A 25,104-nucleotide genomic window follows, 5' to 3' on the forward strand; every position below is an offset into this window, starting at 1 on the left:
GATTCCAATTGATTGATTGCAAGTTTTTCCTATATCATGTTTTTTTGGTATGGTGGTCAAACTTTAATCTAAATTAAAAAGATAGATCAAATCCTTAAATCGCAATTCGCAAATCATAAATTTCTGGGCCCAATCCACTAATTCTAGGCATAGGCTTAAACTTTGTACCATAGGCCTAATTTGAGCTTGAACTCCCACCAACGCGGGAAATTTATATGTTGGGCCCGTACACAAATCTTCCAGACTTAATTCAGCCTAGAGTTATAAGTTTTTCCGCTTTGGAAGCCCATCAAAGCCCATATAGGACCAAACTTTTGGTTAATATTTCAAGTTTATAATACAGGTCAGATTGAGCCCAAATTAGGTTATCACCGTTATCCTAGGTGCTAAGCCCGGCCATGATCAGCCTAGTTCAGACTCACTGTCATTAGCTAAGTAACTATACATTCTATGTGGCATACAATTATTTCCATATAAGCTGCATAACTATTGATCTACCTTTCTTTTTTATTTTAAATATTGTGATGTGTCAAAAGGTTACTATGTGGAATTTCTCTTGCTTTTTTTCAACCAGTTGAAGGAGTGTTTATAAATATGGCGAGTGCCGTAAATGGGTCAATTTGGGGAAAAAAAAAACATATTGGATTGGATTGGATTTAGTTATTAAAAAAAAAACTATCATGAAATTTAAACTTAAGGCTGTAGGAAAAAGTTAGGGAAATTTATTTGTAGAAAAACTTAAGGCTGTATTTGGTTTGAAGGAATGTATTTCCTTACCTTTTCCTTTAAACCAAACGTGCAATTTTATATAAAAATATGCATATACAGAATACTATTATCAGATTCAGATTTAACCAGATTGAGCTTATTCATCTTGATTACCAGAAAAAGAAAATGGATTGGGTTTATTCACCTTGATTGCCCAAAAAAAAAACCAAACTTGATCGGGTTAGGTGGAATAGTAGAATTCTGGATGTCAAAGGCTTTGTTTTCTTGTTTCAGTGCATCGTTGTATGTGTGTATTGGGGGGTTTGCATAGCATCGGGAGGGGCACCTGGAATGGTCCATTCCAATTTCAACTATTTGGTTGATCGGAATCAAAATCCATTCCCATAATATTCTCCCATTCGAGGGTCCTTTCCCCTCCCTGGAAATAAGAATTTAGTCCAACCAATTCTAATTCTAAGTCTAACCTGAATCAAACAGAACAGATGAGGGAATAGGCCATTCTGATTCTAATCACAGAGCATTTCAATTCCGATTCTAATTTCATTTCAACTGCAAATCAAATGAATTCTTAAACTTCTTCGATGATACATTTGCTGATTATTTTTCAGGGTTCGGATGTAGTAGGTACGCTAAGTAAGCACAATGAGTGAGTACATAATATCTGTGTGACACGTGTCCCAATTAATGTGCCTTTTATTTAAACGTTTTTGTTTGTTAGATAGAAATTATCCATTATTTTATTATCTTTGTAAAAATAATTAAAAATAAAAAACAATAAATAAGAAAAACGTAAATGAGTTCCAACTCCCAATACATTTAGGTTTTCCTTTCACATTGTTTTTTATTTTTAATTATTTTGACAAAGATAATAAAATAATGGATAATTTCTGCACGAAACAAAAATGTTTGGATAAAAGGCGCATTAACTGAGACATGGGTCACTAAGCTATTATGTGCTCACTCATTATGCTTACCTAACGTGCCTACTACATCCGAACCCTATTTTTCATACATCATAAAACAAGAAAACCTAATAAAGCACGGCCCCACACTGTATGAGGAAGTTCAATTAAATCTAAATTAACTTGCATGAGATAAATAAGTTAGTCAGTCAATTCGCCACTTCATTTCCTTGTAAGTGTGAGAATAAGCCATGTGCATATGATTATCTTCACCCAGTTTTTGACAAGAAGTGCATCTCCAAGGCGGCTGATTTGCTGATATTGTTTTGAAAAAGATAAAAACACCCCTTTAGATTGTAGGTATTTTGAGTGAGTTGGGGATCTTCTACCAATAAAATACGTTCCAACCCCTACCAATTGGATTTAACACCTCACATCTCATCATGAAACTGGACCCACCATGAAAGTGGCACCTGCCATGAATGAGATATGCCGTGTTAAATCATGTTGATGGGCTGTTGGGATGTATTTTATTGGTAGGTGATCTGGACTCATTTTGAGTTTATCTCTTTCATTCATTCATGTAATTGGGGATGCCAATCACGTGGTTCATGTTAGAGCTTAATATAGCTTAAAGAGGTAAAGACCAAAAGCTTCTTTTCCGTCCATATAATCAGGGATGCCAATCTTGAAACCTTATGTTTCTTTCCAGTTCCTAAAATGTGAACGGCTTCAAAGATGTTTAGAAATCATTGACTTTGGTCAATCTAGTTGAAGAGAATCTTTCGGTTTTTATTTTAGGCTCAGTTTAGGAAGAGTACAGATATAAACATGTATAATGTAAATACAAAACTTAAAAATATAATATACAAGATTTACACTAGACATTTGTTTTTCTTGCTCTTCCCAAACTGAGCCACATTCTTGGCTAAATTATTTAAACCTTCCTTGAGATTTGATTCTAAAATTCTGCCTACATCCTATATGGCTTGGAAGAAAAAGTCTGCTGCAACCATGGTTGCATGCCACGACCAATAAGATGCAAAAAGAAAAACTAAATGAAAATAATTGCAAGAGAAAAGCAAATTATATATATTTTATATTATCTTATATTGTATAAACTATAATATTAGTTGGGACCCTTGTTATGCACAGAATCTATAAAGTGAAATTGAACATGGGTTAAGCTGATCCCAAGCCACCCAATCGATGGATAGATCGGTTGGTATGGCCACTGAATTGCTCTAACAGACTAGGAATTTGAGGTTATGGGTATGCGGGATCATCTACCCCATTGTGTAGTTTAATAAATCAAAATAAATAAATAAATAAAAGATCTTGTGTTAGATTTTGATAATATACTAGTGGGGACTCATGCTATGCATAGGATTTATTAAAGCGAAAGATAAATAATAGAAAGAGTCATTTATTAAAATCTACCCTATAGATAGTATTTTACTAAAACACCACTTATAATTTGCAAGGAATTTAATCAATCTTCCTTTAGATGATAGTGGAAAATGACAATGTTGAGCCAAATGTTCATTTAAATAAATTTAATTAAAATAAAATAGAAACAAAAATATCATTTTTGCCCTTAATAAGACACGGGAAATCACTCTATTGGCTATATTTGGCCAATTTTGCTATATATATAAAAAAGTGTTAAGGGTATTTTTGGAATAAAAAATCATGGGCTTAATGGCAAAACAAACACTTTTTAATAAAAGATTGATTAGATAAATAAGTTATAAAATATATGGGATGTTTTAGTAAAATGAAAACTATAAGGTAGGTTTAAGTAAATATGTAAAACTATAAGGTGTGTTCTAGTAAATGACCCTAATAGAAATACGTAAGATTTGTTTTATATTTTTAATTTTTTAAATAATTAATAATTATTCATATTTTATATACTACTTTTAATAAGTTTTTATAATACAAAAATAACAATAATTAATTTCAGTTAGGTTTATTCGTCAAACTTATGAAACCAACCAACCCGATCAACTCGACCCGTGTTGACCGGTTTTCCAGTATTTTATATCGGCTTTGGTTCAAAAATTTTGACTGACCTTTTGTGAAAACCGACCCAAACCGGTACAACTTGGGTGGGTCGGTTTTCACAAAAGGTTAGCCGGTTTCAGCCAACGTTTTTGAACTGCCGTTGACTCGAACGGTCGGATTGTTTGGCCCAGGAACCGTCCAGGCAACTGGTTCCGTTTTACCCAAAACCCATAATCTGGTAAAAAACCGTTGACCCGGGCAGTCAAACTGTTGACCCATTCAATAGTTTTTTATTGTTTTTTTATTTTTTTAATTTTGCTGTCAGAACGGGCTATTCGTTCGAATTGGACGGTCAGACCGTTGACCCTAAAATCAGTGGCCATAACGGTTCCATTTTTGGGTCATTTTTTAAAATATTGGTTTCAGCTAACCAACTCCCCAACCTGAGTAAATCAATTTGATTGGCCAAATAGCCTATGATAGGACCGAATTCATGAACACTCATAATTTTAGCTAAATTAATAGTCTCATTTTCGATAAATAACAATAATTTAATCCCCAATAATTATTGAAAATTTATAGTAAAAATACACAATTATTAAAAAATACAATAATAAAAATATATGAATTCACATTTGCGCCGCACAATGTCCCACATCACATCCCCGTCATGTATTGGGAACATCTCCCGATGATTAGATGTTCCCAATACACCACAGGGATGTGCTGTGAGACGTTGTGGGGCGCCCCGTCTTGGGGCGCAGATCTGAACTCTCTCTCTACAGAGAGATTAACAGTTGTTAATTATTCATAATAAAATTACATAAATAACAATTGATCATTTAAATTACAGTAATGAATGTTACTTTTCTCTTGATGCTAAACCCGGCCCAACCCATTACCCCTGATAAAAAGATATACGCCCACCTCGAGGTAGACCTATCGCATGGCCCATGCATCTCCAACCAAACAATTCGAGATTTGTAAAAGACATGCATACCATAAACTGTCACCAAGAGATGAAGAGAGAGAAGAAAAAAACTTCTACACGCGTAATTCGATAACACAGTTCAAGTACCCGAAAAAAAAAAAGAAAAAAAATCAACACAATTTACCACCGTTAATTTTGGAGTCTTCTGTAAATTAATCCAATTTATATTTGCTGATTTCTGTAAATTAATCCAATTTTGGAGTCTTCTGTAAATTAATTCAATTAATCCAATTGAATTGGATCGGCTTTGATAATGTGATCCATTTATTAATAAGTGTACATTTGTCTGTGGGTAAAAATAATAGGATCCATTTATTATCATAATACATTTATGTGTGGATAAAAATAATTGTACACACACCAAAAAAAAAAGGATTACAGTGGAGAACAAGAAAAATACAGGCAAGTCTAATGCGGAACACACAACTTTATTTACTGCAATACAAACAGGTGTCTAAGGTCTTTCAGATCAAACACACAACTTTGTTCGTTTTTTTTTTTAAAGGTCATTTACCTAAGTTCATTTACTCATTAAATGTTTTTCTGAATAATATTTAATTGGGTAAGTTCATTTATGCATGTTTTTTATTTATAAGTAAGTGATATAATGATTTTTTTACTTATAAAAAGTAAAATGTTAAAAATGAGCAAATTTATCCCAACTTATTTACCCACCTAAAAGTGGGGGTGTCAATGGAGTGATTTTGGGTTAGACCCGTCCAAATTGATTTTGATTTGGATCCAGTCTAAAGTATTTATTGGATTGGACTAGACTTGGTCCATCCGTAATAGATTTATATTAGATTGAACCAATATCTGGTCCATTGATAGAAGATAAGAATGCAAGTGTCAATGGGCCAAGTTTGGATTTGAATCAATCTACAATAAAACCAATTTGAATAGATATGATGGTTCATACATTGAATTGGACTACTCCAAAATGGAACAAAATATTCACTTGATCATATTGGATCAGATCCATTTGTATTGGGTTTATAATTGACCAGGTCAAATTGGACCAAATCTGGTCGGATTGACACTTCACACCCCTACTTAAAAGGTGGATAAGTTTTACCTAGATAAATGAAACTAACTTTATCATGGGGCCTAGTACTTATAATTAGAAAAAAAAACACAATAAAGTTAGGGACTGTTTGGCAACTCTTTTTTGGAAGATCTGGAAACTCTGACGGTGAAAAGATGATGTGAGCTTTTGCATCAAGATCTTAACAGCTTAAAGACCGTTTGGTTAAGGCGTGTCTGTCAGTGCGTCTTTTTGTGCAAAGATGAATTGAAAAAAAAAAGACGAAAAGTTCAATTTGAAGCTTCATTCATAACCTGAAATGAGCTTCTTGTATCTTTTTGGGGCTACAGCTTTCGATGACTAAATCTTTTTTCAACCAAACATAAAAAAATCAAAATATGGGCTGTTGAGCTTCTAAAATGCCGACAGCCAGCACAAAAAGACACACCAAATAGGGCCTTAATCAATAGATATCACTTTTCCATTAACCAACTTTCTCCCTCTCATTTTATGGAAGATGATGACAACTATTTTTTTAAGCCTTTTGCTCTTTTGAAGGGATAGGTCATATCCCCAATCCTTGTGATTATTAATAAATTTCCTTTCTTAAAAAAAGAGTGACACATAAATACATGTATAGAAGACCCTTTCTAATTTAAATTTCAGTTTTTTTAAAACTAAGTTGGATTAGTGATTTAGAGACTTATTTTTTCTATTTGTAATATATATTTTCTCATTTAATATTTAATTTTATAAATTTATGTTGGTTTTATAGATTTTGAGCTTCGAATCAAACTGGATACCCATATAAACAAATCGAATTCAGATCCATATTTTACACATCCGTCAGATATAAATATACTCCACTTTTATTTGATTCAATTGTTTGCAGCCTTGGTCTTTCTTTATCCAAGTTTCCTAAAATCCATCTCTAATGCTATCTGAAACTGTCTTCTTCAACGCCATTATAGCTTCAACGACATCAATAGCTGCTTTTTACTTAGTAGGTGTTTGACATCGGTGTTCTGTATGTCTGAATTGTAAGCATCAGAAAATGATGCTTATTTTTTTTTTTGTTTGGAAATGGTGCTATTATATAGGCTGTTTTTAGGGAAAACAGTACTAATTTTATTTGTTATCAGTACTATAGAACCATTTTCGGCATTGGTCTACATCCAAGATGATGCGACATCATTGCACCACTCGCAGTAACGAGTTGTTTTTTAAGAAAACATTGAATTTGATGTTCCTTTAGATTATACTTTCCCAATTTCCAAGACATAATCTAGAGTAACATTTTTTCCAGAAAAATGATATCAAACAAAAGGTCATTTTCTAAAACACCGCTTTTTCTGATATAACACCTATGTGGCACTGTTTTCTCAGAAAACAACATCTAAGCACCGCCTTAATTGTTTTAAAGAAGCTAATAAAAGCTTGCTCGAAAGGGTTTCAGAGTTTATTGAATTGCACCGACAGAACCAGTACTTTGAAAAAACTACTAAAACTAGTTTTATCGAAAGTCTATTAATTTCTTAGTTGAATAAAAGCATATTTGAGCTTTTTGGTTTGGTTTTTTTACCAAATATTTCTTCTATAATTTTCATGTTGGGCCCACCAAAGCCACAAGCCGTGAAATCTCCCAAAATGGTCACCCAAAAGCCATTTTTTTTGTTGTTAAAAGAAAGCATATTAGGCTTTCCAAGGGTTTTCACCAAATATAACTTCTAAGTTGTTCATTAGAAGCCCACCTTGCAAAGCTAGTGCACAAACCCCTTCCAAATGGGCAGTGGTTGTCATGCATCGCGTTCTACACTGCTACTAAGAATGTGTTCTCCAGGTTCAGTGGCAGGTAGATCTAAGAAGATTGATTCATTGAAAGTGAATGGCGATGGCCATTCCAGTATTGATGCGGATTTAATTCATGCAACTGCCGACTTTGGAGAGTAGGGTTATTGGTGGTTCTATCACCAAATACCCTAAAAAAATGCAGAAAGTGAATGGCCATGCACCTGATGGCTCAGTTGCTGTACTCTCTTTCACATTTTATCTTCCACTCTGACTGAGAATTCCCTACTTCAAATTCATCTATTGGGTTCCTCTCACCACTTCCTGTTACAGTATTCCTACGATCTTTTGCCTAATGGGTTCAACTCAAGGTTCTAAATATTAACACGGGCAGATACGCCCTTGTGGTGGTGCTTTTTTTTTTTTTTTAATGTATCACTTTTTTTTTTTTTGAAATTGGTTCAGAGGGGTTGGTTTAAAGCCCGGCTATCTTTTGAACCAGTAGCTGACCCGATACAACCCCTGTAGGGGCGTATCAGGAAGCCACCGGCACAATACGAGCTGATACATGTCAATATTATTTACCAGGGGAATAAAAACATTTATCCATGTTCTTTTTGTTGGAATGTCAGTTGCTTAGATGAGATAATTTCTCAAAGGGCCCTGACTAAAAGTGTAACTTTGGCGGGTTCAATCTGAACTCAATTCAATTTGATCCAAGTTTTTGCATGAATAGGTCTTAAGTTTTTGGGCTTCAAGTTATGTCCAGGTTAGAAAACTTGGCCTTGACCTAAACTAAAATTGGGCTTAGGTTGAGGTCTCGGGTAACCCAAGCTTATGGTAAGAAATACATACATGTATTTGTTTTCTACACACAGATGTGGTAATTTTGTTAATATACATATGTGTACGTGTGATTCAAAAATTTTAGTAAGGGTAATTTTGTTCTTCATTCTTTTTGGCTTTTTCACTTTTTTGCACACACTCATACTTGTGTAATTTATGCCTATAAGAATTCTACTTTGAGTCCGTTTGGGGTAATGCCATTCCACCAAGAATGAAAATGGGATTTCGATTCCACCCAATCAAATAATTGAAATCAGAATAGTCCATTCTGATTCCGATTCTAAATTATTCTGGTTTTGATTCTACACCCTTGTTCCTATATGAACAAAATGGGGCCTTTGAGTTTAAGCTAAAATTCAACTTTCCCTGCATTCATTAAAATACTTTTATATCTTAGTATTTTGCTTGAATCCCACATAAGATAATTGCAAGAAGTTCTTAAACTTATTACTAGGAGTTGGCTTTTACCTTATAAAGACTTAAACAGGGGGTGTATATATGTATACACCATAACCAAATTTAACTTTTATAACTAGCACCATAACCAATACAAGTATCTACTTTATATATATATATGTATGTATGTATCTATAAATTTATTGATAAAATTTTATGAATATTTTTAATTCATTTTACTTTTAAATTGGATTTAAAGCCCAATAAAAGATGATTGTATAAAACTTCATAAAATCTTTTAAAACCCTAGGTTGTATAAAACTCCCAGTGAGTCCATCAGTTAAACATTACATAATGTTAAAAATATTTTTTTTATGTATTTTTTAAATAAAATCATCACTATAAAATGCCATCGTTAGGAAATTTAAATCTATTATCTGGTGTCCACATGAGAACATCGTCCTAGAGAGACATTCAATTATCTGAGAATGATAAAGTATTTTTGATATTATATAACGTTTAAGTGGTGAAATAGTATGGGATGAGCCCTAATATCCATTTTTGAAAATTCAGGTACTAAGTGTTGTAATTGAAAATTCAGGTACCAATCTGTCACTACCCCCAAAGTACACATGGTAGCTATATATAATTTACCTTTTTTTTTTTCGTTTTTTTTGACGAGCATCTGGTTCTCCGCTACTCCGCTTCAGCCTTTATGAATAGCTCATCCGAATTCAGCCTAGTTGGATCTTCAGCTGAGTTCCGAGTTAGCGAATAAGCGCGCTGTATGCCTGGAAGGCAATCGCTTAACGAGTTACGTGCACTTATAAATACGACCCCCTCCAGACTCCCGCTCCGTCGTTGTTCCATACTTTGCGAGTCGCGAGTTGTGAGGCTTTTGTCTTCTGAGAGAGAGAGAGAGAGAGAGAGAGAGAGACGATGGAGAATGCGTCGGGGAGCGCTTCTCTCCCAGGAGGGCCAGACGCGAAGAAGCGGAGGGTGTGCTACTTCTACGAGCCTTCAATCGGAGACTACTACTACGGACAGGGCCACCCAATGAAGCCCCATCGGATCCGTATGGCTCACAACCTCATAGTCCACTACTCTCTTCACCGTCGTATGGAGGTCAACCGCCCTTATCTTGCCGGTCCTGATGACATCCGCCGCTTCCACTCCGACGATTACGTCGACTTCCTCGCATCCGTAACACCCGAGACTCTCCACGACCACACACACGCCCGCCACCTCAAGCGCTTCAACGTCGGCGAGGACTGCCCCGTTTTCGACGGCTTGTTTGCCTTCTGTCAGGCGTCCGCCGGAGGATCAATTGGTGCCGCTGTTAAGTTGAACCGCGGGGATGCAGATATTGCCTTGAATTGGGCGGGTGGATTGCATCACGCGAAGAAGAGTGAGGCCTCTGGCTTCTGTTATGTCAATGATATCGTTCTGGGGATTCTTGAGCTTCTCAAGGTGAACAGGGTAAGAAGCCATTTGTTTCAATACCCACTCGACTTTATCATTCTCCTGGTTTCCCCATCTTTCTTTCTTTCTTTCTTTTCTGTGTCCTCTCGGTTTCTATTGATCCTTTTGCCTTTTCTTTTCCCGTGGATTTTTTGATATTATATGTAGCTTAGGTTCTTTTTGATGTCTTTTTTAGATATTTCCTTGTTGACTATTTTGAGTATTTACTACTTGATTTTCTGGTATCTTTTTTCTACTGTAACCTATTTTAGTATTTTTCTGGAGGAGGCTTTGTGCGTTATTGTCCTTGTATGATTTTCTGGATCTATTTTTCTTCCCTTTTGTTTCTTTTACCTGAAATTTTAATTTTGGTATTGTTGAATGTTTGTGAGCGCAAAGTTTAGACCGTGAGATACATGATTACAAACATCATGAATGCCGTTGGTATCTCTAAGCAGGAAAAAGATCTAGTCTTTGCCTTTGTATTCTAGTTTTCTGTCTGTTAATCGACACAATTTGCAGTCCACTGAAAATTGGAACTAAGGGCAGAGTAGCTGAAAATACATAATTAGTTCATTGGAATGAGCCAACATTTGTTTAGTCCTTTAGGGTATTACCCAATTTAAATTCCGAAGCGATGTTCTCAATTCTCAAGCGTTCCATAGTGTACATAGATAGAATTGTGAAAGCATTCGGTTTTCTTCCTGATTTTATTCTCCAATAGCAGCTTGGAAACTACAGGATATGTTATTTAATTGTTTAATAGATATCAATGTGTAAATATGGATGACCTTTTTTTTGTTTGATCCATCTGGTTCCATTGGGCAGCGTGTACTGTATGTAGATATTGACATTCATCATGGAGATGGTGTTGAGGAGGCATTTTTCACCACTGACAGGGTTATGACAGTGTCTTTCCATAAATTTGGGGACTTCTTTCCTGGGACTGGGCATCTTAAGGACATTGGAGCAGGCCCTGGGAAGTATTATGCTCTCAATGTCCCACTGAATGATGGAATGGATGATGAGAGTTTTAGGGGACTATTTCAGCCCATCATTCAAAAAGTCATGGAAATCTATCAGCCAGATGCAGTTGTTCTGCAGTGTGGTGCGGATTCTTTATCTGGTGACAGGTTAGGTTGCTTCAACTTGTCAGTGAAGGGCCATGCAGACTGTCTTCGCTTTCTCAGATCCTTTAATGTCCCTCTGATGGTCTTGGGCGGTGGAGGATATACAATCCGTAATGTTGCTCGTTGCTGGTGCTATGAGGTATTTTCTGCTTCTTATTGCTTCTCATAATATCAAGCTTTTGTTTCTGATTACAATTAAAATTTAAACCATTTGAGTCCATCTGTTTTCATGTTCAGACAGCAGTTGCTGTGGGGGTAGAACCTGACAATAAACTTCCTTACAATGAATATTATGAGTACTTTGGCCCTGATTATACTCTCCATATTGAACCAAGCAACATGGAGAATCAAAACTCGCCAAAAGATTTGGAAAGAATGAGGTAAGCTTCAAAAAATACTACTGCTGTAGTACTTTATTTGTTTATGCTACAATACATTAAGCTTATTCCTGAAATCTGTGCTATGGAAACTGAATGAAGTCACACAGTTGGGTTTTATTACTTGTTATGCCTCCTTTCAGAATTTGTAAACATCTCAATGCCTTCCAGATGCATTCATGGAAATTAGTTTCCGTGAAGTCATTATTTGCTAATCAGTAAAAAAAATCATTATTCATTAGGATGCGCATTTTAATATTTCCATTGTGCTAATATTGAACGATGCAATTTTGTTGCTAAAGCATCAGTATAGACCCTTACAGTTTTGATCAAAATTATTTGGCTGTATTAGCTGTATTTTTAAGTGCAAGTTAGATCAATTTTTTTATCATGAATACCTACTTGTAATCTTGTTCATGTTTTAAAAGGTGCTGGAGGCACATAATAAAGGCATACACATCCAGTTTAGAGGCGTACACCCCATGAACATTCCAATAAGTTCGGCTAAAGGCGTACACCTCCAGTGGGTGCACCATTTTGTCACTTTCCCCATTATATGTCAACATAATATAGGGGAGAAAAATTGTCCAAATTTATTTATTTGTAATATTATAATAAAATGTTATAAATGGAAGTAGATATTTTATTATAATAAATCTTTTATCAATGCCTGTATTGCCAAGGGCCCATACTGTTGTTTCTGAACCATTCCACTACAACCCAAGAGTTCTACCACCACATTTCTATAGTTAAGACTTTCACCTAAATTCAGTCCATGTAGAACTGCCAACAACTCCTTCCCCTATTGAGCTGGAATAAATTGCCAAAATTTCACCTAAAGTATTCCTGAACACTCTCTCTATTTCTGAATAGGAATGAGGTAAGGAACTCCAAAAAATTGAAGAAATAATACTCTTCCATTTCCAGTGCTTTTATGCAGTATGCACCATTGACAGTGTGGTTCCTGATTTAGGAGTTAGTGTGGGATGTAGTACCAAGGGAGGCGAGACATCAGTTGGTACAACCTTTTGAGGGAGAGGATATTAAATGAGCAATATTTGGCTTAAGGATACAAATAACATTTTGATGGCTTTTTACCAAGAATGCATGGAGATGATCAAAGAGAATCTCTTGAAGGTGTTTAAGGAACTTAATTAGACAGGGAAATTCAGAAAGGGGATGAATGACACTTTTGTTTCACTTATTGTGAAATGACCTAGAGCTTCTTCTCCAAATGATTTTGGGCTGGTAAGTTTCGTGATCAGTCTTCATAAAATCATTGTAGAGGTTCTTTGTTATCTTCCATCCCTGTCCCTGGGGTGTTTTGTTTGAGGTCACTCTAGACCAACTATTGGTTGCAATGAAGTGGTTAATAATATTATGGTAGGGAAAAGGACTTTTTGATCATGTAGATTGGAACTTCTTGAAATGAGTGTTTCAGACAATGGACATTGGGAGGAGGTCTTAGGCAAGGTCACTCTCACTGATGTTGTTCATCCTTGTGGTAGAAGTTTTTAGCAGATTACTTAATTAGGCTGATGAAAGAGGCATTTTAAGGTGTTTTCAAGTAGGGATGAAAGAAAGGGTTGTGTTTCACCTACAATTCATTGACAACAACAACATTTTGGGATAATATCTTGAGGTGAATTTTAGAAATTTAAAAGCCATTTTGAAACTGTGGAGAGGGTGCATGTTGAGGATTAGACTTTTCAAATGCAACATTACAGAGATTAGTATAGATCCAGTAGAATTGGAAGAATACACAAATATTCTATTCTAGGGTGTGGAGTTATAGGAAGCCCCCTTAAATCTCTTCAGTTCCTCTTAGGAGAATTCTAGAGAGTCCTCTTTCTGGAATGTAGTAGTGAAAAGGTTCTCAAAAAAATTGGCAGCTCGGAAAAAGAATTACATTTCCTTAGAAGGTAGGACCGTAACTATGGAAGCAACATACCCCAACTTGTGAGAGTACTTCTTGTAGGTGTTCAAAGCGCCAATAGAAGTTGTAAAAAGAATCAATAAAATTGTTAGTGACTGTTTATGGAGTGTGTGAAGAAAGAAGAGAGATGGAGGTCTAAGGTAATGGCGAGGAGCAAAAACACAATTTCTTCTTAGAAAATGGCTTTGGAGATTCTGTATTGAATCTTATTCTGTTTGGCATGGCAAATATGGATTTCATCAAAATTGCCATGGCCTTGGATTGGCTAGTAAGATAACATTGAGATACCTGTGGAAAGCCATCGTGGCAACCTACCCTCTATTCTTAGGACACATTAAGTATGACCCTATTTCAGGCCATAGAGTGAGATTTGGGAAAAATGTTTAGTGGGGACTGGGGAGAGAGGCCCTTGTGCATTCAATACCTTAGACTCCTTGGGCATCAATTGTGATTTTGGTTTAAGAGAGGTATCAGAGATAATGAGGGTGAGGAAGTGGTCAACCTCTTAGATCTCCTCAAAGATATTTTATTTCTCCATGAGGGACTTAACCAGAGAATTTGGACCTTTAACGCGTTCTCTGTCTCTTTTCTGAAGTCACCTGATATGACTCTTCTGTCCCCTAAACTTTGTTAGTTTGAACTCTTTGGGATGGCCCTACTCCACTAAAAATCAAAGCCCTTTGGGAAGATATATCGAAGGTTATCAATTTATCAATATTGCTGAGATGGTTCAATGAAGACCATGAACTTAGTGCCTCTCCCTTCATATGTGTGTCCTTTGCTTGAAAAGTGGTGAGAATGTCAACAACTTTTTCCTCAATTGCCCCTTCATCACAAAGATGTGGAGCCAATATTTCCCTTTTATTTGGTTCTTCATCTCCACTAGCTTATATAATGGACTCTACTCCTATTTCATAACTATAAGCACTAAGAGAAGCAAAATTCTTGGCAATGTAAAAGACATGCTATTCTTTGGAGCATGTGGTGTGACTTGCAAGAGAAATGCAATGACCTTTTCAGAAGTAGGATGAGAGTACTACTGTTAGTGTTACATTTGGTTCTAACAAAAGAGGACATCAGAGGTATTTCTATAGATGCCATGCTAAGAGGGTGGCATTACTAATAAAAAAAAAAAAAAGAGGGTGGCATTCCATTGCTACTTATGCATAAAGAAGACAGCAGATAGTTGAGGTGTGGCAATCCCGTTGTAGGGAAGAAAATGCTACATTTTATTGATAAAAAAAAAGAAAGAAAATGCTACATTTTGATGGCTGTTGTCATAACAACCAAGGTTGTTCAGGAGTAGGAGGATCTTTTGACATACAATGGTGATGCATAGCCAAGCTATTCTGGTGTTGAGGAGAAGGCACATCTCAAAGGGCTGAGTTTATGGCATTACTCCAAGGTGTATCATGTATGGTTGCTATGGTGTATGGGTTGGTACAATTTGGTTTAGGAAAGTGACTGTCAAGTGGCATTAAGCTGGTTCACAACTAGATTTGGATGGTCCTTTGTCTTTAAGATTCACAGTTGGAGAGGCAAAAAATGCAACCATCCACGCTAAACTGCTCACTCAGATGGGTCTTTAGATGTGCAAGTGATGCATCAGACTCTCTAGCCATAGATGAGATCAACAGGTTAGAACTTATATTGCCAGGTCCAGGGGCCAATGTGTAATCTACAATCTGATCTAATGAACTCCATTTCATCTTTTGGCTGCTTGTATGGTTTCTACTCTCCAAACATTCTGAGGGGGGCCTGTTTTTCGATCTTTAGCAATAAAACTCTTATCATTGTTTCTGGTAAAAAAAGATACAACAGATAACTAGATTAGCGTGTCATTAATTATAAAAGCTTCCCATTAATATGAAAATTTCAATAGAAACAGTTTGTGTTCCATAAAGTAGGGCCACCTTAACTTACCACATGCTCCATCTTACAAATGCCAGGACAACCATTGATTGGTCTTCTCTAGTGGATCAGCAAGACCAAAAATTCAGGCACTGAGGATTATTTCCACCTGATTTTGTCATTTTGATACATTTAATCAATTGGATTGTGGAGAAAAAACTTCTTTTGAAGAAAATCTCTACAGTTGATGCCCAAATCAGATGGCTAGAAGTCATTTGGTTATTTGATGTTTGGAATAGCTAACATTCTTAGTGGAAGCCTAGCAAGTTATGGGGCTGCAGATTCATCTATTGGTCCTATGTCCCAAGGCCCATGATTGGAGCAAATTGCAAATGGATTAAAGGCAAAATCTCCCATAATGTCCTGATGACAAGCTTAACCCTTTTGAAGATAAACAAGCTTTTTATTAGTTGTTATTTAATAGAATTTTCTTCTTATTGATAAAAAAAGAACTTCCTCTTGTTGGATGTCCCGCTTGGTATATTAACAAAGATTATGATATTTTCTTCTGCTAAACTTTCTCTCTTTTAGTTTTTCTACAATTTCCCATGGAGGAAATGATTGTGCAATGGAGTATATTATAGGAGGTGCATGAACGCTTGAACAATGCTTGAGGTTCTGCTTTTTTTTTTTTTTTTTTTTATCATTATATGGTTTGAAGAGAAGTCCCATGGAGGAAACAGTTGTGCAATAGAGTAGGGGGTTTTCCCTGGGGATTTTGATGCGGAGCATGAACTTTTAGCTTGAACGATTCTGAGTGGGAATACTCTAGGAAATGTGATTGGCTTGTTCAATTGGGCAACATGTACTTCAAGCATTTTCTAATATGATATCATTTTCTTATAAAAAATGGATATGGCACTTAACGAAGTTAAGAAATGGAATGGCATAACTGGATTCATGTAGCTGACCTGACCCCATATAGTTGGGACAAGGCTTAGATGATGATGATGATGATGATGATATTATTGTCTTGTAGTTTTCCTTCCATTCCTTTTAGATGCAGAATTCCTTTTTCTTTTGGTTGCAAGGGGAGATTAGGAAACAGAATAGTTTGCTTCTTTACATTTTATATTCTAACACATTTCCAAGATGTGCTTTTGCAGAAATGTACTTTTGGGTCAGCTTTCAAGAATACAGCATGCTCCCAGTGTACAGTTTCAGGCACAACCTCCAAGTACCCAAGTTCCTGAGGAGGTAGTAGCCTGTTACAAACTTGAATGATCTTTAGGAAGTTGGATGTATTTATTCACCATTTTTCATGGTTCCTATCTTTAATCATATTGGATGGAAATAGGGAGAAGATGTCATGGATCAAAGGTCAAAATGTCGCATTTGGAATGGTGAAGACTATGGGTCTGAATCTGAAGAGGATGAAAAGCCTCAACGTGATAAATCCGTCATTGTTGATCAGTCAAAGTCAAACTTGGGCGTCAGGTATTTTTGTGTGTCAAATATACAATAACAACAAGCTATTACATTCATTTAAAGAACAAGAGCAAAAATTAGATAAATAAATTATAAAATAGAAAAATGATTTCAATGACAGAAAACCCATTTTGGAAAACTGTCATTTGATGAACATGTTGGTCCTTTCTTGTGCCACATGTGTGGCACACAATACATGGGATCTGGATTGGCCATTTGCAAGGTATCTTGTAATAGTGCTGAAAGCACCATCTCATCTGTAAGGTGTCACCTAATAGTTCCTCAAGTGTCTGTTATTTTCATCTGAAGTTGCTTTCTGATTTTTAATCCAGAGATGTCAAAATCGACACCAACGAGGAAAGAAAGTCAATGGAAGAATAGCCATGCTCTCCATGACAATGGATGGAACTCTGCAAATGTTCATACTTGCACTAAACGGGGGTCTTGTTGTACAACATCAGTAGATTACACAATTAATCAGAAGCATCTCTTCGCCAGCTTATTTTTACTTCGACATTGAATAATGTTTTCACTTTTCAGACACAGGAGGTGGGAAATAGACTTTTTAGCAAATTATTGTCACTGATACATTTTTTCATCTATACTTCTGTAGCTACAGTCACTACTTTTGGTAACACAGCTTCAGCAGCCAGAACTGCATTGGTATAAAAAAAAAAAAGAAATACCATTCACCTGGATAGTTTCTTTATTCTTTTTTTTTTTCTTTTTTCTTTGTACAATGTGTAAAAGAAGGATTTTACTTCTGTGAAAACGGAAAACCTGGCTTCTGTCATCATTTCTGTAGAGCAGATTACAGTTCAAACTTGTAAGTTGTTACTGCACATATGTACTGGAACAGTTAGAGGTTCTCGGATTTGGTTGGCTTGGATGTTTCTTTTAGTTCTCCAACTGGATTTGATGCTTTTTACCACAAGCACACAGGAGGAATGTGTACAAAAGTTGGCCCCACTGGTTATTCCAGAGGTTTCGGTTTTGATTGGATGGTGACAAGCGACAACCAATGTTGTTGCATTTGATTTGGGAACGACAATCAAAAACAGTATTTTGGATGCTGCCTGTTTCTTAGAAATGTTCATTTATTTTGATGTAAAATTAGTTTTAAAAGATAGCCTTACATCCATTATACACAAGGCTAAGCTTACCAGGTCTAAGATTATCTGGCCTGGCCTGTATTATATGTATGGGCTATTGGGTGGCTAAAGAAAACCGTTTTTTCTTTGAAAAATTAAAATTTAAAACTGAGCCTATATTTTAGAATTGTACATAGGGATGTGTAGACCAGGTTCGATATTAGTTTGTTTGATATTAGTTTTGCACAACCTAATTTGACCCAACTCGTCGGCTAAATCAAGGTAGGATGTCAAATCCAATTTCTCAATCAACCCTATTTGTTAGAAGTTTGGCAATTGACATGGGCGTATTTTAATCATACCACATCGTTATGCAGGAAAAGTTTGTTCTGCCTGAGAATAGCTTTTTGGTTACCATTTTTATGATACCGGTTTGTTGGTTCACATCGTTATGGAGGAATGGTTCACATTGCAATTCTGAATTTATTAAGTTATTCGAAAAGGTAGGGAAAGGTAGGAAAATTCATACAAGGTTTGTAAAGGTTTCCCTACCTTTCATTTCCTTTCCTTACTTTTTCATTCAAACCAAACACAGCCTAAGAGAAATATAGGGGAAAGGGAAACTTTAACAAACAAACCTTGTATAAATTATCCTACTTTTGTCTTCCCTTCCCTGCCTTTTCTTTCAAATTGAACAGCTTGTCTCTTGGTTCTAAAAGTTTGTTGAAGAGTGGGTTTTAAATGTAAAATCTTTTATTTTTTGGGAGAATGACTGACCAGTCTAGATCAGAATTTTATAGCCCCACTGTACAAGGAGGATGCATCATGACCGTGAATTGATGCCAAACTCACGGGCAAGATGTGATTTATAGAGGGGTACTGATAGACTATGGGGGGCTGTCATTCAGAATTCTGCATTGGGTTGCAGAGTATTTAACCCTTTTTTTTTGGGGTAAACCAAGATGTAAAGACAATTAGTGCATTGGGAGTTGATACATTACTGGTGAAGTTATTATAGGCTTTCTTTTTTTGTGTTTATGTCTCATTCAGAATAATTTCGACCTCAAGTTTAGTTTTATTTATATATTTGTGGGATTTGTGTGTGTATATATATTCTAATCATTTTAAGGCATTCATGTGGAGTAGATTCATCGTTCATCCAAATCTAGACTCACATATAGGTGAAAAAACGGTTTCAAAGCCTATATATGGGTATTTTGAATACGGATCTTGAGAGGGACCGATACCTTCCAAATAAGGGTATAGGTTCGGGCCGGTTTTCCAGTCAACTGGCTGCCCTTAAATAGTCAGTCATATGTAAAGTGGGATGATGTGAAGGGCATTTTAGTCATTATACGACTAGGAGTAACACACTTTTATACATTAATTATAGTCCGGACTCCGGAGCCCGGAGGCGGAACGGGTTGGGCGTGGCAAGTCGCAACTCGGAACTCGGAAGCACCGGTTTTCCCGGGCTTATATTTTGGCGCAAAAACGAGTAGAATCCAAATTCGTTTTTTCCCTCTCCCGCCGAAAGATGAGAAGTGGGCAGGGCAGCTGGGGTAGGCGGGGCGGGCAGCCTGGGCAGGGCGGGCAAATAATAGCAGTATTAGGGCGGGGATCCCAAATTCCCAAAGGGCAAAGGGCCAAATGCATCCAAGGTTTTGGAGCAAAGGTCGACAGTGGACGTGGACGATGGTAAGCTGGGATATTATCACTGGGTCTGGGGATGCTTGAATTGAGAATCTTCTCCTTAGGATTCCCTTTCCAGTTTACAGGCCATGTGTATGTGTTGTATGGCTGTCTACAGATATACAAAAGCATAGCATAGGATTCTCTTTTACTAATGTCAGTATATCAATCAAATATTCATTTTTTATACATCTCTCTCTCTCTCTTATCTCTCTTTAAATAACTTTGGGACTTGGAACTTGGAAGTGGAGAACACCACATAATCTCAGTTATATTATCTATTAGGACAAGACTTGATGATTGCTGTGTTCGTAGGTAGAAGTATAATGCTTAATGGTTTCTGTTGTATCATTCTGTGTTAGTTAACTCATAAATACTTAAATCTTTGTGGTTGATAGCTACTTTGAATGAAACCCACATGACATGGGTTTAGCATCTATTTTTAACTTTGATAATGGCTCAATTCATGGTTGCTATCTGTTTATCCTTCAATTATCTCCTTTATCTCCCCTGTAGAAGGAAAAGAGGCTTGTAATCTTTGTTCCTTTCATGTGCTTGTCACTTGGAAGTCATGTTCCCTCCCCAGACACCCATGTGTGATTGTTCTAATAGGTTTATCCTTAGTCTCAGTTTCTGTTAAAATTTGATTCAAGTCAAAGCAGCATTGACAGACATTACTCTACATACTAATCACATGAATCATGGAATGCTATTTCTCTGTGCTGGCTTTGCACTTCATATCTTGGTTAACAGTGACCTGTTATTATGTTAGTGTTCTATTTAACTCTTCTCCCCCCAAAGTAGAGTGCTAAAAGTAATGAATGATGAGTGGCCACCATTATCCACGGTGCATCCACTGTACCTTGCAGCAAAGCAAAAGATGTGTTTGGTTTTGATGGTGAGCACATCTTGTTTAATGCAAAAATACACTGAAATGTGAACTAATAAAAAGTAAACATACTTTAACATGATTGATTGAGATTTGGATTTAACATGCAGCCCTATGTTTTAAAAAACGACTCGAAAATGGAACCGTTTTGGGCATCGGTTTCCGGGTCAACAGTCCGACTGTTTGGTTCGAACGGACGGCCTGTTCTGACAGTAAAATTAAAATTAAAAAAAAAAGTCAAAAACCGTTAAACGGGTCGACAATTTGATCACCTGGGTCAAGGGTTTGTTGACTTTTTCAACGGTTTTGACCAGATTCCGGGTTTTGGGTAAAATGAAACCGATTGTCTGGACGATTCCCGGGCCGAACGGTTCGACCGTCTGAGTCAACGGCGGTTCAAAAACGTTGATGCAGCCAATATTAGTGAATGCTCCCTAATTGACCTCTTAAATTTATTATCTTTGTGAGCATAAATGTAGGTGATGTCTATTAGTACTTCACATTGCAACAGTATAATATTCTAAAATTTTGAAAACAAAGATGATCATCCACTATTATAACAGGCAGTGTAACAGCAAATAATGGTTAAGGTCGGTCACCTGTTCTTAGTGCATTATCTATCTAAAACCTTCAACAATGCCTTGATTAAAACATGAAAAATGGTACTGGGACAACTATGCACATACAGCAGGAGTCTCTGCATTAATCTCTTGCTTCACTTGTTCTCGTTTACGATCAGAAAGTTGCCAAAGCTGATAAGCGCAATGACGTGGTGGCATGGAACATAATACCCTTGAGGCCTTGACGGAGATAAATAAGGTTTGTTTAGGGTGGTGGATTTTGATTGGTATTTCAAAGCTTGCTACATTGACTAGGATTGGCCCATAGCAGTACAAATATAGGGTAGCTTTCACATTGGCTTTATTTAATTTGAATGGTCTGGTCTCACAAACAAACTAATCTCAAATTCTTCAAACAAGACAAGAGAGTCGTGCATCTTTATCTAACTTGAATTTCCCCCGGGTTCAGATGGTGAAATGGTTGATAAACATTTACAGAGAACCTTTAACCAATACGAACTTGTATTATAGTTGCTAGCAGTATGTCTACAAAAAGACTCAACAGCCTTGTTTCTGTACTGATAACGATAGAAAAGAAAAGACAGTTTTGAATCATCCTTCAATTGTACAAGATTTTTCCACTTAAGAGCTAGACTACAGTCTTTATGCTTCGTTCAATTCCTTCTCTGGTCCCTACCATTAAGCGGAATTGGATCCATAATCTGATGCAATTCAGAGAGGATACAGACATACAGTGGCTGAGGAAATAAGTGGTTAACTTAAGACAAACAATGTAAACTTTATATGTCAATTCCTGTCTCTGGGTTCAGACCACAAAATTCAGAGTTAGCTTTAGATGTAGGCTTGGACTTGGTCCTTTTACGCTATGTTTGGTTTGAAGGAAAGAGTAGGGAACAGGGAAACCTATACAAGATTTGTAAAGGTTTCCCTTCCTTTCCCTACTCTTTCCTTCAAACCAAACATAGCATTAATGTTTTCTTTTTCTTCAGTGTCTTCTTTACATGTTACCTTTGGATAAGAACGAGAAAGATGGGAAAGGAGGTAGAAATTGAAATTCGAAAACATGTAGATAAGTTCCACAAGGAAAAGTAGGAACTGCCCCATGTATCTATCTATTTACTATATGAATTATGAAAGGACAAATTACAACATTAAATTAATCACTGCTGGCTATCAATTACCTGCCAAGTGGGGCTTGTAATCTTTGTTGGATGAGATTTGTAACATGCTTTCATCTTTGGCTCTGATCCCTAGATATCTTTGTTTATTATTTTAAAAAAAGCCCTAGATTAGGTGAACTCCCCCTGGTCACTTTTAAGTTAAAAACAAAGGCTTTGATTGATTGAACACAATATATTTATCCTGTCTACTGAACTCCATTATAAGCAAATGAGTGCTTTAGTATATAATCAACGTACCTTAGTCTGATTCTAAACTGCCCCAATTTTTTTTTTTTTTATAAAATCAGTCATTCTTACATGTGTCATTGTCATCAAATGGTCTAAAACACTAGTTTGAAATGGTACCATACAATCCTTTCGCTGGCATTGGATTCTAATCTACTTACTTCATATATGTTTGTCTTTTATTACTGCCCGGATAATTACACAAAGAACCTTCCCATACCATAGAGTCCGAGGTGTGATGTATATCATGTGAGTGGGGCACACATGTGAGTGTGGGACATTAATATGACTGAGATTAGACCAGAGCATTAAAGGTACGGGGCATTAGATGGTTTATGATTTGTCTCAGTCAATTAGATTTCAAGCATCAGTGCAGCATCTCAGCCATGGAAAAAATTTAGTTTATTTACTTATCAGATGTCTATGATTGGCCACCCTAGAAGCTTACTTAGATGAATATCGACCTGCATTTCCTTTTTCCTAGTAGGGTTTTCATTTATTAGGGAAAGTTTCTCTTGTGCTTTGCTTAGAAGAGCACAGCACATGCAGACAAGAGAGAGAGAGAGAGAAAGAAGAATTTCTGTAATAAGCTTCAAAGAAATATTAAGCAAATGCTACAAGACCCCATTCTAAATTTCCAACATACAAATACAAACATAGTTTTGCAGTGGCAGATAGTTGTGTGCATACTGCTCTCTCTATAGAGAGTCTGCAGCTTTTCACCATGCTTGAACCATTGGTCCCAACTCAAATATACACTCTGCATTGGAACCTCGTGAGCCAAAACTTAAAAGCATTTCATATATCATAGCTTCTGTACATCAACTTCCCTCTGCCATGAAGAATAGAGAAGAGATTGCAAAAGAGGGAAGAATGAAGAAGAAAAGGAACAACAACAATAAGGGCGGACCTTTCCTCCCTTGAACGAAACTCACTTGGCTTTCTGGGCATGGCGCATAAATACAGATTCTAGGTCTGGCGGGGTAAAGAACTCCCTAACGCCGTTAAAATGGCATTTTGAAGAAGGCCTACGCTTCCTTGGAGCCGGCGGGCATGGCAACCTCTCTGGTATCCTCGCTTCAGAGGCCGTCGGTGTTGTCGAACATTCCTCTTCGTCGTTGTCCTCCCTCGGGTTCGTATTTATTGGCCTTAACGGAGTTCGCAATGAAATTCCAGCAGTGACCCATTTCTTGCCTTCTGACTCTCCATCTACGTGTGACTTTTCTGGGAACCCCATCTCCTACCAGAGAGAAAACAGATTTCTTTTGGAACTAAAACAGAGGAAACAGAGAAGAAACCTTAACCTTGAAGGAAGAGGAAGTACTCCTCTTCTACCCAGTACCCAATACAAGAAAAAAAAAAAAAAAAGAGAAGAACAGAGCAAACCCAAATGGAAAGAAATACGGGTTTTGTCTAAAAGATCAGCAGAAGCCAGCAAGAGGAACTTAAGTCTGAGCACTGAAGTAAAAGGGAGAGAAACAAAAGGCCTCCTCCCTTTATCTCTCTGATACTCTTTTGAGAATTTCAGACTCAGAGAAGAAGAGAAAGAGGAGCACGAGAAAGGAATGAGGGCTTTGAATGAGGGGGGAAATCGTGTTCTAATAACTAAATAAGAGGAAAGAGAAAGAGCCAGAGGGAGAGAGATATATAGTGGCAAAAGAGGGGAGAGGAAAACCGGAGGAAACCCGTGACCTAAGCAAAGAAAGACGAAGCCATTATAACATAACATAAGAACTAAAAAAAGAAAGACGATACTCGAGAGGTGAGGTGAAGCTGCCCGTGAAAATTTGCTTGCTGACCGTGGGCAGCGGAAACTAATGCAATTGATTCGAGTTTTTGGCGCCAAAATTTTTTTGTTGCACGGTTTTATCAACGGTTGTTTTTCCCTCCCTCACTTTCATGTTTGCTTTACGATTTTCTCCTCCTATTGGCTACGTATTTCCCTTTTTGTCCTTCTTTTTGTGCTCGATTTTCTGCTAGTTGGCACGTGGGAATACGTTAGAGAGAGAGAGAGAGCAAAAGAAAGAATCTCAGTAGAATGATAGAAAAGGGCAGGCTTTTTCATTGTGACAATCATCAAAGGATCCAGTTTGGTACAATCCATGGCCAGCTTTGGCGGTGGGCCCAAAAGCTCCACGTGTTTGGCGCATTTCCCACCTGCTTACGTGGCGAGTTTCATCATGTGGGCCCCAAAAAGTATGAACTCATAACCAAATTTTGGAATAAAAAGAAGGGTCAACGAATAATTCCATTCCCCTAATGAAAAGAAGGGAAAGGGAATAATACTAGGGCAATCTTATTAATCTAGGTGGAGGCCCCAACCCAAAAGTATTCATTCATCTCTTCATTACATCAGGTTCTGATTTCTCATGTGGAAAAGCTTGAGCTCAGAACCTCCTTCCCTTGTGTAAAAGGAAAGGAAACCCTTTTGTTGTAGAAAGTGGGATTTTTCTAATAATATTCTAAATCCAAAGAACCCAACAACTTAGACTGGAAGATGCATTGAATCCTTCATTGAC

At 36.8% G+C, this 25,104-nt stretch overlaps 2 protein-coding genes across 2 annotated transcripts; one reads left to right on the forward strand and one right to left on the reverse strand.

The window, feature by feature from the left end:
• The first annotated feature begins 9,358 nt into the window (after positions 1–9,358).
• LOC104593108 (histone deacetylase 6-like) lies at positions 9,359–17,815 on the forward strand. Its single transcript, XM_010252797.3, has 6 exons — positions 9,359–10,162; positions 10,973–11,413; positions 11,512–11,654; positions 16,605–16,695; positions 16,796–16,935; positions 17,259–17,815. The coding sequence occupies exons 1-6, from the start codon at positions 9,623–9,625 to the stop codon at positions 17,305–17,307; spliced, it is 1,404 nt and encodes a 467-aa protein (XP_010251099.1). The 5' UTR covers positions 9,359–9,622; the 3' UTR covers positions 17,308–17,815.
• A 5,339-nt stretch (positions 17,816–23,154) lies between these two features.
• LOC104593110 (cyclin-dependent protein kinase inhibitor SMR6) lies at positions 23,155–24,303 on the reverse strand. The gene is made up of 2 exons (XM_088900096.1): positions 23,972–24,303; positions 23,155–23,825 (listed from the first exon to the last, which is right to left on the reverse strand). The coding sequence occupies exon 2, from the start codon at positions 23,820–23,822 to the stop codon at positions 23,517–23,519; it is 306 nt and encodes a 101-aa protein (XP_088756222.1). The 5' UTR covers positions 23,823–23,825; positions 23,972–24,303; the 3' UTR covers positions 23,155–23,516.
• Between the last annotated feature and the right edge of the window lie 801 nt (positions 24,304–25,104).

Source organism: Nelumbo nucifera, chromosome 3 (genome assembly GCF_055504915.1).
Source record: "Nelumbo nucifera cultivar China Antique chromosome 3, China Antique-T2T, whole genome shotgun sequence".
Lineage (NCBI taxonomy): Eukaryota > Viridiplantae > Streptophyta > Magnoliopsida > Proteales > Nelumbonaceae > Nelumbo > Nelumbo nucifera.